Here is a 15,022-nt window from a genome sequence, read left to right as displayed (position 1 = left end):
TTGACATAAACTCGAATAGTATCTCAATGTTTGGTTCACCGCTGCACTCTCTCTCTCTCTCTCTCTCTCTCTCTCTCTCTGCTGTGTCTGCTCAGGCCGGTCAGCTACCCGGAGAACCACTACAACATATCACCAGCAGGCGGTGATCGAATGCTGCCTTACAGAAACCCCTCGGCCAGCTTCTCGTCGCCTTCCTCGGGCCTGGTGGGCCTCTCCACCATGGGGCCACCTGGAATCACACCGGGACCCTTTGTGCGCTACAAACCTTCGCCTGACAGGTGAGTGCGTGTCGTCTCTTCTAGATCATGTCAGTCAAACCAACTGTGATGAGCAAGCTTGTGAAGAATTCTCAAGGGACTCTGGTTTAATTCAACTGAAATGCAAAAGGGATGCAAATGTCTCGAAGTTGGGACAGTTGACGTCATACTGTGTTTGGCTTCAATGATGTGTGTCTACTGTGTACTATGATCATCCTGTTTGTTTGTTTTGGTGCTCGGTGCAGATACGGACCAGGACAGCGCGCCCTGCTGCCCTACGAGCCCCACTTCAGCATGGACATCATGTCCAGCGGAGAATCGTCGTCCGGCTTCACCAGTCAGGAGAGCACGATGGAGCGCTACAAAACTGGTACGTTGGACCCCACTTTTGAAAGTGCACCAAGTTGTTCACACTCTGCATCAATGGTCCAACAATTGTAAAATCAAAAGGTCAGAGAAGAACAGAGCTGCTCAGTATCTTCTGATAGTCTGGATTGTTTTCTTCTTTCTTTTTTTTTTAATAACTTTTTTCACGCATTTATTGTGACTTTATTCTTCTAAACTTTTTTGTTGGATATGTATAAATGTGTTTTTTTTTTAATAGAACAACATTATCAGTACTATAAAAATATTATTATTTTATTCTCATAATATTACAGTGTTCTCTCGTTTGTCACTATATATATATATATTTCAATATGTGAAATCCGTAACGTAGTCAGCTTTATTTTTTGCATTTCTTCCAAATGTTTAAAGGCTGTAATACCTCTCACCACACACTTTACACACAGTTCTCATACATTTTCTCATATTTCTCTCGTTTAAACTCTCTCAATGTTCCAACCTTCCTAAAAAAGAAACATTTTAAGATGCAAAATTGACCCCAAAAAATCTGGGAAATAGCAAAACCGCAAAAAATAAAATAAAATCAAACATAAATACCTAATCATTCTTTCTTTAAAGATTCTTTTTTTCTTCTTCTTCTTCCTTTGCAGTACGAATCTTTAATTTTAACTTGAAATAAGGACTCAAGCTCATTAAAACACTATAGTACCTGATCAAGGCCTCTTTGGTTAAGTTTGATGTGGTGTTTTGTGTGTAGAACCCCTCTGGCATGTTCCTGCAGCAGCGTCCAGGGTGCAAGCTAGTGGAGGAGGCCAGAGGAGACTCAGACAAGACGTCCAAGGGAAAGAGTCTCCAAACAGACAGTCAAAGGTTTCATTCACGATGGGAAATTGTCACTCTTTTCTTTTCACCTTCCTTGCTTAACCACCTCTGCGCGTGTCACAGGGTGAGACCCAATACTCCAGCCACTCCAGCAGCAACACGCTGTCCAGCAACGCCTCCAGCAGCCATAGCGACGAGCGCTGGTTCGAGGGAGGACCGGCAGGCGACAGAGGGAACGGGGGTCTTCCGGGCGACCCCGCCGAACCCGATCCGGACCATCTCAACAAAGGCGGATCCAACGACAGCGGCATCGACGCGCCGGCCTACTACAACAATCAAAACAGTCGCCACATTTCCGGCGGCCAATCCCTCAAACCCTCGCACGGGGTTATCCCTTACAACCAGGAGCTGTCCGTGGGAAGGAGTGGCGGCGGGGCAGACGCAAATAAACGGGAGTCGTCGCCCGGCTTTTCGGCAACGGCCAATCAGAACAAAGGGTTCCGCACTCGGACGTTCCCGCCTCCTAAATCCAGTGCTGAAAAAATAGATGCTTTCAAACCAAGGTAATAAGACACACTCAGCAATATGACTAAATCGTAATCCGCGCACAGCTACCAATTTGAGCTACAACGGAAAAACTACCACCCTTGGTATTCTTCATGGGAAGCAACATTTTTAAGGCAGCACATATATTATTAAACACATTGCATGATTGTCAAGGAAAAAAGCTCCCGACGCTCAGCTTTCATCGTATTCAAGCTTTTGTCGTTGTCTTCCAGAGCGTACACACCTCAGGGTTACAAGACTCCCACGGCGGAAAAAGCCCGGCCCATCCGCGCCGCGACCACCACGCCCACTTCGGCCCACCTGAGCTCCACCCCTCTCTCTAGCTCCGCCCCCAAGGCCTTTTACGGAAAGAGCAGGCAAAGCGCCTGGCAGCCCGAAGATGTCAGCCCGTCACCTTGCAACGCAAACACCTCGTCCAGCTCCGACAGCAGCAACAGCAAGACGTACGTATGTTAATACCTCCGATCTGAAAGGGATACTTTACTCATTTTCAGCAGTAAAATGTTATTTTGGCCAGAATTAATTTGATAGCGTCATTGTTTTTAAATATACAATTAATACCTTAGAAATATATATATATTTACATTTGCTGTTGAATGAAGATGACATCACGCGTGCTCAGGAAATAGGTAACGACCAATCACGGCTCACCTGGGGTTGTTCACGTATGACGTTAGCAAACTGAGCCATATTATTACAATTTTGAGTGAGCTAATTTTTGTGGGGGAATAAATCCATAAAAGGACTTCTTTCACTTAATGTTGGTTTTCATGTTTTCACTCGCCGTTTGTGCTTATTGGGTGTCTTGTCAATTACTCACCTTGTGCATTTGTGTGTTGTTGTCTTTAGCCAGGTGGACATAAACTCGAAGAACGTGTTCGGACAACCGCGACTGCGAGCGTCGCTGCGAGACCTGCGCTCTCCACGGCGGGCGTACAAGAGCACCATCGAGGACGACCTGAAGAAACTCATCATCATGGACAACCCCGGGGAGTCTCCGCAGCGAGATCCAGTGAGGACCAAACACACTCATGCACACAGACTTTAAGATATTTTGCAAAGTGGTTAAGTCTCATGTAAATGAGCATATTAGTTGAGTACGGCTTCAATTTTACGTAACACATAACCCCGGGGCCTGCAACCTGTGGCTCTTTAGTCCCTCTCCTGTGGCTCCCTGTGGATCTCTAAAAAAATTAAATATAAATTATTTTTTTTCATACATATTTATATTAATTCCCTGAGATAAAATGTTATTTGAATGAATTAACAATTTAGATTAAAAAAACAATACTTAAATATTCAAAAAATGTCAGTCTGAATTCATAATTTTTCAGAAAAAGTGAAATGAAATTTAGATGAAAAAATGTTTTTAAAATTACCTAAAGCTGTCCAAAAAGTGATCATAAAATGTCTAAAAAGGAAGAAGAAAAACATAAAATTCCGAATTTAATGTACACAAAATTGGAAGAAGAAAAATGTCAGAAAATGTATTTTAAAAAAGACCAGAAAAGAGAACATTCAAAAAGTAGCCATCAAATGTCTAAAAACAAAAGAAGAAAGGCAAGGTCGTTTATTTGGCCTAAAATGGCTCTTTTGACACTAGTAAAGGTTGCTGACCTCTGACCTAACCTGACATGAATACTTTTTTACATTCTGCTTTAGTTTCTACAGCATGAGTGGACAAATTGCACCCTCTGCTGGTTGCTGCTAAGTAGTGAACTCCATTATACAGTGGTGGAGAAGCTTGTTGCTATTAAGAGCTAGTTCTCTTATGGAGTCATCTCAGGGCGAGACTACATTTGCACAAAAAAAAAAAAAAATAATTTTGCTGATGCTAATTTCCTCTTTTTTTTTTTAATGTATTGTTATTGTTATTTAATGAATTTAATTTATAATCAAAAATCATGGAAAATAGTTAAAACCAAATATTTAAGTAATGGGAAAAATGTTTTGAATATCTGTTAAAAGGAAAGAAAAATTACGATTTTCTTTCTCTTGATTTTTTTTTACTAAATCAAAACTAATGAAGTTACACTTGAATTGCCTTAGTGTGCCAAATCTTAACCCCGAGCCAGAGCCTTGAATTTGATCTGTAGCTTAGAGATATTATACACAAAAGAGACGTTGTTAGTGATATTGATCATTTGATTGATATTGTGATATTGTTTTCTGCCGCAGTCCCCCAGACGCACATTGCAACGCACCTTTTCCGACGAGTCTTTGTGCAGTGGTCGCAGAGACGCCAGCTTTGCCAACTCGGAAAACCAGTCCGCCCCAATGGACATGCTCTTCACGTGCACGCTGCCCACACGCAAGCACTCCACCTCGTCCAATCACACGCAACCCAAGAAGGGTGAGTTGGGGCCGCCTCTCCTTTAGTGGCTTAACGCCAGAGTTTGTTGTACTCACTAGCATCATTTCCTTTCAGTGCCGCTGTCTGCGTCTGAACTGTCCCTTACTGAGGTGAGAGACAAAGTCCCCCCGCTGAGGAGGTTGGATGCTGGACTCATGCCCCTGCCTGACACGGCTTGTGGACTGGAGTGGTCCAGTCTGGTCAACGCTGCCAAAGTCTATGAAGGTGGATACTTTGCATAAATTACCACGAGTGGACAACAATGTGAACTTTTACTCCAATCACGTGTTTTGGACTTGTAGCACAAAGAGCCGTGTCGCTCTTCTCACTAACCGAGACACGAGGAGGCACCGTGGACATGAGGCCTGCCAGCAGTCCTGTGCAGTTTCCCACTCCTCAGACGCCTCGGACCACACCCACATTCAGCGGGTACCTTACTTTTCTTGGTGCTCACACGTCTCTTGTTGATCATTAAAGTAATGTGTGATTATTTTTTTTTTTTTTTTTTTTGCAGCGATGAGGTGCCCAACGATTTGTCAGGGCGTCTTCACCATCTGGAGGTGATGTTGAAACAGCTCAACAACGACCTGGAAAGAGTGAGTGAATCACACTCTTCGAGTAAGAAAGAGGGAAAACGCTGATGAACATTTAGTCAATGATGTCATTGATCAATCGCGCAAATTAAGACATTACAGTCGATCACAGATTTATAGCATAGAATGCAAAATATAAAAATAAATCCTATAAAAAAGACGATCAGATTGGTGTAAAGTCTACTCAGCTTTGTTGTACTTGATAAAAACTAGGGGCGTCAGGCGATAATTTTTGTTAATTGGAATTAATTGCATGAGTTCGATAGTTAACTCATGATTAATTGCAAATGTTATATCTGTTTTAAATGTACAATAAAAGTTTTCATACTCTTGTTCACATGAAAGGGTGGAAATGTTGCAGTTTCATGTGATTTGTGCATTTTTTATTCATAAAACAAAAAAAATATTAATAGGGGTGTCAGGTGTTTAAAATTTTAATCGCATGACTTAAATAGTAAACTCTCGATTAATCGCACATTTTATATCTGTTTTAAATATACAATAAATAGTTTTCATACTCTTGTCTTGTTAACATAAAATTGGGAAAAAAAACATGTTAAACTAATAGAAATATGGCTGCATCTTTTAGTCATTGATACAGTAATTTAAAAATATTGAGTTAAAATAAAAAGTTATACTGTAAAACGAGTGTTATATTGATTTGCGTTGGTCATTACCTGCCACTAGATGGCATCATTTGCATTTGTAAGACATTGGTGGCAGCTCAGAGCATTTTTCTTTTCATGCTAAGAGCTATCTAGTCTTTAACATGAAGTCACTTGTGAAATTCTGCACTTTTTTAAGATTGTAAAATACAATTTGACCCCAGTCACCACAAGTATATGCATTATTATTAAATGTATTACTGCTAAATTTTGACGTGGACGTGTCTTCTGCGTTGCGACTGGAATCCCCCCAGTACAGGCTTACCAAGTAAGGGGCGGTCATTAATTGCGCTTAAAAAAATAATTTAAAAAACGAGTGACGTTGAAGGAACTTTAAATTAACGCACTAATTTTGGCACCCCTAATAAAAGCATACTTATGACAATAAATAGAATGTAAAGAATTCAACTGTTATACATTACGATTTCATGCATACTTGCATACTACGTGTCATCCATCATCCGATATTTATTATGTGTCGTCTCAGGAGAAGCACGACAAAGTGGCGCTCATTGCCGAGATGGCCAACCTGCGCCAGAACAACCAGCGGCTGCAGGAGGAGAGCGTGACGGCCAGCGAGCAGCTGCGCAAGTTCAACCGACTCTTCGACCACCTGGGCGAGGGTGAGCGCGCCGCGCACCCCGCCGCGCACCAGGCGCCGCCCAAGAGGGAGTGAACGCGACTGGGCTGCCTTAAAACTGGAGACATTACCCCTTACCCCACCCAGCCCCATCCCAATGAGCCTCTTATTTTTCTAAGTATGAGATGTATGGTTCCTACGTTCGAGGAGACTGTTGAAATCACCTGGAGAGGCCTAAACACTGTTCCTGCAAGCCAATCAGCCAAAAACACCATGATAGACTACATCTCCCACAATGCACTTGAAGTCCCGTTAGCGCTACACAGTCTTAAGTAATGTACATATGACGCCTGTGAGGTACATGCTCACCTATCTATGTAATCTATATTGTACTGAAATTGATGGGACTACAAGAATGTGTGTGTTCATACGACGACAACTGGGTGACGAACAAACTAGTTTACGGGAAACTCGTGGCCCCTCATCGTTTACACTGAGGACCTTTAGTACTGGATTTATTTGTACACATCACATCTTTTTTTCGCTAGTCTGCTAGCGCTTATTATAGCTTTGAGCGCTAATGGGCCTTTTATGCTAATGGTTCATCATCCTTTTAAGCACTGAGCTAACGTATAGCCACAAAGGTAAGTGGTTTCAGTGTTTTTTTTTTTAATGCTTTGCCCGTGAACTAGCTGCCTGGTTAATTAGCATATCACATTCATGTCTTGTCATTCTTTTGTCAGAGCTAAATTGGTGACTTTTTTAACGTTTTCTCTGGCTTTGCGCGCTAACTGGCGAGCTAATTAGCATTTCCCACTAATGTCATCATCATCCTTATCATTAAGCTAACAACACAACAAGCCACACTAGGTGACTTAAAATAGCCTTTTCCATAGCTTTAAGCCCCAATTAGCATGTCCCGCTAATGCCTCCATTATCTTCCTTTCATCATTTAACAAAGTGAGCGAATTTTACCATATTCTATAACTTAAAGCGCTAGCGAGCGCACTCCATAATTGACATTTTATGCTATTTCATCATCCTCTTAATCACTGAGCCACCAGCTCAAGGCGAGCTAAAGCCCCCTGATTAGTTGGCTTCCCAATTAAATTCTCATCTTTTAATCATTGAGCTAAGTGAGATGACATTTAGCCCTTTCTTTGGCTTTAAAAGCTACGTAATGAGTAATTCTCGCCCATGTCTTCTTTCCTTTTAACACTGAGCTATATAGGTGACTGTTAGCATTTTCTATGGCTTTGAGCACTAGCTTGTCTAATAAGCATTTCATGCTAATGTTTTCTCCTTTTAACCAGTGAGCCGCACATAAGTACAACGCAAGTGGATGACACTGTCTCATCATTGAGCTAAACTTAAGCAACTGATTTTTAGCGCTAACTAGCTGCCTGGTTAGTTAGCTTCCCCGCTAACATCTTCTAAAGCTTTCATCATTGAGTTAAGTGAGTGACTTGTAGCGTTATCAGTTATCAGTGCTCATTACTGTTCCCACTATTCTCTCATCTTTTACATCACTGAGCTCATGTCGCCACAAAGTTAAGTAGGTGAGCTGGAATGTTTTTCTGTACCTTTGCACGGATTACCCTGTTAATCGTTGAGCTAACATGTTACCACAACGCTTAAAGCTGACTTTTAGCGTTTTCTATGGCAGCTCGGCTAACTTCCATCTAATGTCTCATTCATTTAATCATTGAGCTAAAACATAACTAGCTGATTCTATGCCTTTGAGTGCTAAATAGCATTTCCCGCTAATGTCTCATCGTTTTTATCATTGAGCTAACACACCATAAGCCATATGGATGACTTAATTCATTTTCACCCCCTCCAGCCTCTCGAAGTTAAGCTCAATTAAGCTAGGCTAACTGTCACTTCCTACTAAAAACTGTTTTTTCTCTTTCAAGATCTAAAAAGTGCATATTTTCTTCCCAGAATTTCGAGCTATTTCTATACTCATATTTGTACCAAAAAAAAAATCAACTTGTGCATCTGTTATCATTTAACAGTACACGTGGGAGACAAAATGGCCCCCTTCTGTCTGTGAAAAAAAAAACCTATTTATATACTGTTTTATCTATTTTTCATACAGGAAGACAAGTTTGTGCTTTGCGGCTGCCGGTACTTTTTGATAACTCTGATAAAACTGTTTGCGATGACTGGAACTGTTTGAATACTTGGCTCAGGTTCCTTATGATGCTGGACCTAAATGCTACACCATCAACAGGTACTGTTTAAAAAAAAAAAAAATGAAAAAAAGGTGCATTTATTTGCCATTGCGGTTTTCCCTTTAAGGCTTCTTCTAGCTGGAAATTAGTGAAGTTGAGTTTGCTTTTTGTGGAATGGTTTGGTGGTGACTGACTGAGGACAGGCATGTGTAAATGGACCCTTAAATCAGGGGTGGGCGACCTAATATGGCCTGTGACTGTCATGCAATTCTAAGAAGTTCAAAGGAACGATTTGAAAAAGCCCAATTGCATTGAAACCAAACGCATGAACAATAGTTTGGGTACCCCACCCCCACTTTAAATTCTTCGGACGATAAGTTACACTCCTTTATTACGGTATTCCTCCTTTCAGGCATCTACAAGTCTTGTTTTTCTCATGTAAAAAAAGTGTTTTTTTTTTAATATAATTGTTTCTATGTACAATGAAGCTATTTATAGCCTGCAGTGATCCATGTTGAACAAATCAGTAATGGTAATATTGTACAATTTTCCTGTTTTGATAATTTATTTTTTTGGGTCGTAACACATACAACAGTGAGGAGAGGGTACTGTTTTTATTAAGTCTTCATCTTTCCTCTTCTGTTTGCTCTGGGCTGTAATAAGTGTACATTTGAAATGTAAATTATGTTTTCATTTTATAAAAAAATAAATTCCAAAGTTTGTGTTTACCTTGTTCAGTAACGGACCTTGGCTAAACATTTGCAACCTCTCAAATCCTTTTTCTGTTTATATGTTAGCCCTTCCCATCAAAAAAAAGATCATGTCAAATAAATGAGACCTTCGGTAGTTATTTCATGGAGGGGTCAAAATGAAATGAGAATCAACACTGACATTCTGACCAACTGTACTCCTGTTACATTTAGAGCCTGCTGTGAGTTGTCAAGTCCTGCTCTGCTTATAAACCATCTGGCATACACCTTTTTTTTTTTTTTACATCACTGTCAAGGAGCTAAAAACTTCACGCTAAAGAAACGGGTCCCTCCTCAATGCACCTAGGACAACTGAGATCCTTGATATGACAAGGTGAGTACACCTTCCGGGTTGCGGTCAATGCAGTACATGAACATGGCCCACCATTGTTAAATATAAACATTTTATTTAATACAATTTTAAGAATATTAACACTGAACAACAAAACTGGAGTTAAAAAGAAGCATAGCAGAGGGAGCGTTCAAGAGCCGCACATGAGGCACTCGTCTCTGTTCTCCAGGGAGCACACCATGGCGGCCTTGTTACGCTCCTTGGCGTCCTGCTCGGAGGTTTTTTCAGCGGTGCCGTTGGTCATGGCGGACGCCTCCTTCAGCTTCTCCTTGTCTAGCGTGAACTGGATGGGGTTGGCGGCAGGCTTGGTGCGCAGGTAGTACATGCCCGTTTTCAGACCCTGGGACCAGATGGACGACAAGCCGCCATTTTAAAAATGGCCACCAAGGACAAATTGACGCAAAACATTTGAACATTGTGATGAGCGAATTTTTTGTATGGGCGTATGGTAATTTTCTGACTCTCTCCTTTAGTTTTTTTGTGTGGACATTTTATGGTAATTTTCAAGATTTCTCCTTTAGTTTTTTGTGTGGACATTTTATGGTAATTTTCAAGATTTCTCCTTTAGTTTTTGGACATTTTAATGGTAATTTTCAAGATTTCTTATTTTGTTTTGGGACATTTTATGGTAATTTTCGAGATTTCTTCTTTTGTTTTTGGACATTTTATAGTTATTATTTTAAATACAAATACAATTTTGTGTATATTTTAAGGCAATTTTCAGGGTTTCTTTTGTTTTATAGCTACTAGTCACATTTTTTTTTTATATTCAATGCTGACATTTTATGACAATTTTCTATTTTTTATGCTGTCTTCCTCTGGACATTTTATGGTCACTTTTGGGAAATTTTTAGGCAATTTAAAAAAAACCTTCATCTACTCAACTCAAAAATGTTGACGATCTTTGAATATGTTATTCTTTTTTATCTAAGCTATTAATTCTTTAAAGGAATATTTTCTCATATATATATATATATATATATATATATATATATATATACATACACACACATATATACATACTTTTACAATTATTTATTTTTTTTGACATCCACAGGGGAGCGACTTAAGAGCCACATGTGGCTCCAGAGCCCCAGGTTGCAGACCCCTGACCTAGGAAAACTGGATAGGCTTAACGATGTAGATAGACAGCAAAATGGATGATAATCTTCACTAAACATGGGGCTATGCTTTTATCCGTCTACCATCTTCTTCACGACACGTACCTGCTTCCAGCCAAAGAAGTGCATGCTGGTCAGCTTGCCATAATTTGGCTCTGCGATGTGGATGTTGAGCGACTGGCTCTGGTCGATGTAGGCCCCTCGGTCGGCGGCCATCTTGAGCACCGTCTTCTGGGAGATCTCCCACACGGTCTTGTACAGCTGCTTCAGGTCATCTGGGATCTCCGCGATGTCCTGGAGAAAACAACAACAACAACTCAGATTTGCACCATTTCATATTTTGTGCTCGCTCTTACCTGTACGGATCCGTTGTGAGCGATGAGCTGATTTTTCATGTCCTCGCCCCACAGCCCCCTCTCGGTGAGGTCCTTCAGCAGGTGCGGGTTGACACACTGGAACTCGCCGGAGAGAACCCTGCGCGTGTAGATGTTGCTGGTGTACGCCTCGATGGACTCGTTGTTGCCGAGGATCTGCGCGGTGGATGCGGTGGGCATGGGCGCCAGCAGCAGGCTGTTCCTCACGCCGTGCTTGGCGATCTTCTCCTTGAGCAGCACCCAGTCCCACAGTGGCGTGGGCGCCCGCTGCCACATGTCGTACTGGAGGATCCCCTTGCTGACGGGCGAGCCCGGGTACGTCTCGTAGGGGCCGTGCTCGGCGGCCAGCTCGCAGCTTGCCTCCAGCGCGGCGTGGTAGAGCGTCTCGAAGATCTGGATGTTGAGCATCTGCGCCTCGGGGCTCTCGAAAGGATGCCGCATGAGGATGAAGGCGTCGGCCAGCCCCTGGACGCCGATTCCGATGGGCCGGTGGCGCATGTTGGAGCGCTGCGCCTCGGGCACCGGGTAGTAGTTGATGTCGATGATCTTGTTGAGGTTCCTGACGATGACTTTGGTGACGGCCGCCAGTTTTTTGAAGTCGTACGTGCGCTCGGGCGTGACGTACATGTTGAGCGCCACGGAGGCCAGGTTGCACACGGCCACCTCGTCGTGGCTGGTGTACTCCACGATCTCCGTGCACAGGTTGCTGCACTTGATGGTGCCCAGGTTCTGCTGGTTGCTCTTGCGGTTGCACGCGTCCTTGTAGAGCATGTACGGCGTGCCCGTCTCCGTCTGCGACTCGATGATGGCGTGCCACACCTGCTGGGCCTTGACCACCCGCTTGACCCGGCCCTCTTTCTCATAGCGCGTGTACAGCGCCTCGAACTCGTCGCCCCAGCATTCGTCCAATCCGGGGCAATCGCTTGGGCACATGAGCGACCAATCCTGGTTGCTCTCCACCCGCTTCATGAACAGATCCGGGATCCACATGGCGTAGAACAGGTCTCGGGCGCGCTGCTCCTCCTTGCCCGTGTTCTTCTTCAACTCCAGGAAGTCGAAGATGTCAAAGTGCCACGGCTCCAGGTACATGGCGAAGGCGCCGGGCCGCTTGTTGCCGCCCTGGTCCACGTAGCGCGCCGTGTTGTTGTAGACGCGCAGCATGGGCACCAGGCCGTTGGAGTTGCCGTTGGTGCCGGCGATGTAGCTGCCCGTGGCGCGGATGCAGCTGACCGCCACGCCGATGCCGCCCGCCGACTTGGAGATGAGGGCGCACTGCTTGAGCGTGTCGTAGATGCCCTCGATGCTGTCGTCCTTCATGGCCAGCAGGAAGCAGCTGGACAACTGCGGCCGGTTGGTGCCGGCGTTGAAGAGCGTGGGCGAGGCGTGCGTGAACCAACGCTCCGACAGCAGGTTGTACGTCTCGATGGCGGCGTCCACCTGCGCGCCGTGGATGCCCACCGCCACGCGCATCAGCATGTGCTGCGGACGCTCCGCCACCTTGCCGTTGATCTTCAGCAGGTACGAGCGCTCCAGGGTCTTGAAGCCGAAGAAGTTGTAGGAGAAGTCGCGGTCGTAGATGATCGCCGAGTTGAGGCGGTCTTTGTGCTCCAGGACCACGTCCAGAGTCTCCTTGGAGACCATGGGCGAGTGGCGGCGGTTGAGCGGGTTGACGTAGTTGAAGAGGTCCTCCATCACCTCGCTGAACACCTTCTTGGTCTCCTTGTGCAGGTTGGAGACGGCGATGCGCGCCGCCAAGATGGCGTAGTCGGGGTGCTTGGTGGTGAGCGTGGCGGCGATCTCGGCCGCCAGCGTGTCCAGCTCCACCGTGGTCACGCCGCTGTACAGGCCCTGGATCACCTTCATGGTGATCTGGGCCGGGTCCACGAAGTCGGAGTTGAGGCCGTAGCAAAGCTTCTGGATGCGCGAGGTGATTTTGTCGAACATGACGCGCTCTTGGCGGCCATCTGGAACACATCCAATGGAAATGGGCTTTCACTTTCACAGCAAATTTTGATCAGAGATGTGTCACTAAATTAATTTTTCACACCGATTTATAAAATGACTGTTGCAATTTACAGTTGACGATTCATAAAACATTTCATTCATAAATATTACATTCATTATTGTTACTATTATGAAAACTTGACCTGCCAGAGTAAAAACGAGAGCAAATTTGGAATCAGCCTAAAACTAATTATTGAGAGAAGTTCAGTTGCATCTCTGAACCTCATTTGTTTTGTTGAAAAACTTAAAACTATACAGAACAACAACTGGACGTAATTATGGTATAATAATAAATTTAAAAAAAAAAGTTTGCACTATGCCATTAGCTTTTATATCAAGGTAAGGTAACAATTCACAAGTGATCATTTTGATCTTAGATGTAAAAATAAAACGTATTTTATTTTTTTACATTTGCTTATTTAAATTTCAACATTAGCCATGTGTGGTTACAGTTAGTAGTAGTTCAGACGATTCTTTTTTTGAAAATTTCTAATGTGTTTGTTCGTTTGGAAGTTTCTGGTCTTTTTTGGGGGGTTTTAAACTTCTAATTAGATGTGTAGAATAGGTAAGGTAGATGAAGGTTTTGGTCCCGTACGCGCATGCGCGTCTTTACATTAGTACAGTTTGGCGCCAACTATGACAAAGGCGTCGGGAAAATGTGCTTAGAATGACGCAGAAATGAGACGTTACATCAAATATTGAGCGGTAGAGTCGTTTCCAAGTTTTTTTTTCTCAATCGAACGTGCTTGTTTAGCTTCATTTAGTCCCAACTAGAAAAACCCAAACTGTTGTGTGCTGCTAGCTAACACTGTGTACACGGGCTCGACTTGTCCCCGTGTAACAAAACATCGTAGCTGCGAAGGTCTAACGACACAAAATATTCAATTTTTGTCTTTCAACAGGTTAATTGTTTTGAACGCAAGATACGAAGGACCTTAAGACCTCAACAGACAGCAACTAAACCGACCAGTTGTCCCATACCTCTCTTAACCACATGCATCTTGGCAGCGTGTGGTGTAGTTGTTCCTCCCACGAAGCGGCTACTGAGTCCTCCTGTCCACGTATCCAAAGTATTCTTTCGGCCGCCGAATGCCGCGAGTGCTTCTCCAAAAGACGGCGCGGGAAGAAGTGGCTCCTGTTCCGGAAAACTCCCGCTAATGTTGTATTTGTAGAGAAGGGAAGTGTCGTGAAGGCAGGACTGGACCGACGCATTGACCAATCGGTATCAAGAAAAGAGCGGTTTTTACAATAGGAGAGCCAATCATAACCTTTTAAATTGTCTTCCTTTTCCGGTTGTTTTCACGGATTAAATTATGGCGGGATGAAAAAAAGTAGGTCAAAATTAAAATGGAAGGGAAAAAGAAAACTGGAAAAATGTTGTAGTGTGATTATTACGCCAAATAAAATGAGTAAAGTCAGGGAAATGTTTACACTAAACATTTGTCAGTGAGGTAAAAATTTAAATTTTCAATTGTCAATTATTGTATAGTAATTTTTGTTAGCTGTAGTAATGGTGGTAGTATTATAAAATTAACCCCAACCCTGGCCTAAATGTAAATGTAATTAAAAGGGAAAGACTTTGTTTTTGGCCAACCCTGTATACAGTAGTAGTAAGAGCATTTGGTTTGTATTTTGATGTAATGTCAATTATGTCGGTGAAAGTACACGTTAAATTACGTGTCAAATTATTTGCGTTTTTGTTGGGTTTTTTTTTGTTTAAATTCCACATAACCCAACAGTAACATGTACAAAATATAGCACAAGTATTATTCAGCTCTAGTGTAGCATTTCTTAACATGATGGTTTAAAAGCAATCAAACAATAAAAAATACAGGGGGGATTAAAACATAATGAAAACTTTTTAAAAACACAAATCCAAACTTTCATGGTTGATTTTATTATTGTATTATTAGTGTTTAAATCGGCCAGTAAGTGGCTACAATATTGTGCTTTTTCATAAACACCGAAGAGGTAAACGCCATTTGATAACAAAACGTAAAGACAGGTTTAAAGATATACACCTGAAATGGATACAAGCTAAACCGAAGGATAATGTACCATAT

At 42.9% G+C, this 15,022-nt stretch overlaps 2 protein-coding genes across 2 annotated transcripts in view; one reads left to right on the top strand and one right to left on the bottom strand.

The window, feature by feature from the left end:
* The window catches only part of sipa1l3 (signal-induced proliferation-associated 1 like 3), a 57,467-nt gene extending 48,380 nt beyond the window's left edge, over positions 1-9,087 (top strand). Inside the window, exons 13-23 of the mRNA XM_077565046.1 lie at positions 96-278; positions 503-627; positions 1,360-1,472; positions 1,548-1,987; positions 2,204-2,434; positions 2,841-3,003; positions 4,170-4,344; positions 4,420-4,569; positions 4,647-4,773; positions 4,859-4,940; positions 6,090-9,087. Of these exons, the coding sequence (XP_077421172.1) occupies positions 96-278; positions 503-627; positions 1,360-1,472; positions 1,548-1,987; positions 2,204-2,434; positions 2,841-3,003; positions 4,170-4,344; positions 4,420-4,569; positions 4,647-4,773; positions 4,859-4,940; positions 6,090-6,278 (1,978 nt within the window). The 3' untranslated portion in view covers positions 6,279-9,087. The remainder of the gene's footprint in view (positions 1-95; positions 279-502; positions 628-1,359; positions 1,473-1,547; positions 1,988-2,203; positions 2,435-2,840; positions 3,004-4,169; positions 4,345-4,419; positions 4,570-4,646; positions 4,774-4,858; positions 4,941-6,089) is intronic.
* Positions 9,088-9,495: 408 nt separating this feature from the next.
* Positions 9,496-14,113, bottom strand: LOC144051707 (ribonucleoside-diphosphate reductase large subunit). The gene is made up of 4 exons (XM_077565047.1): positions 13,941-14,113; positions 10,938-12,919; positions 10,687-10,875; positions 9,496-9,800 (listed from the first exon to the last, which is right to left on the bottom strand). The coding sequence occupies exons 1-4, from the start codon at positions 13,957-13,959 to the stop codon at positions 9,591-9,593; spliced, it is 2,400 nt and encodes a 799-aa protein (XP_077421173.1). The 5' UTR covers positions 13,960-14,113; the 3' UTR covers positions 9,496-9,590.
* Positions 14,114-15,022: the final 909 nt, after the last annotated feature.

The sequence above is a fragment of the Vanacampus margaritifer genome, chromosome 5 (genome assembly GCF_051991255.1).
Source record: "Vanacampus margaritifer isolate UIUO_Vmar chromosome 5, RoL_Vmar_1.0, whole genome shotgun sequence".
NCBI classification, from domain to species: domain Eukaryota; kingdom Metazoa; phylum Chordata; class Actinopteri; order Syngnathiformes; family Syngnathidae; genus Vanacampus; species Vanacampus margaritifer.
Note: the sequence above shows the minus strand (reverse complement) of the source record. Positions and strands in the feature narration are given on the sequence as shown.

Excerpts from the sequence above, each read along its gene's own strand:
- LOC144051707 (XM_077565047.1), bottom strand. Across the intron at positions 10,876-10,937 it reads CTCACAACGGATCCGTACAG|GACATCGCGGAGATCCCAGA; the intron begins GTAAGAGCGAGC and ends TGTTTTCTCCAG. Across the intron at positions 9,801-10,686 it reads ACTTCTTTGGCTGGAAGCAG|GGTCTGAAAACGGGCATGTA; the intron begins GTACGTGTCGTG and ends ATCTGGTCCCAG.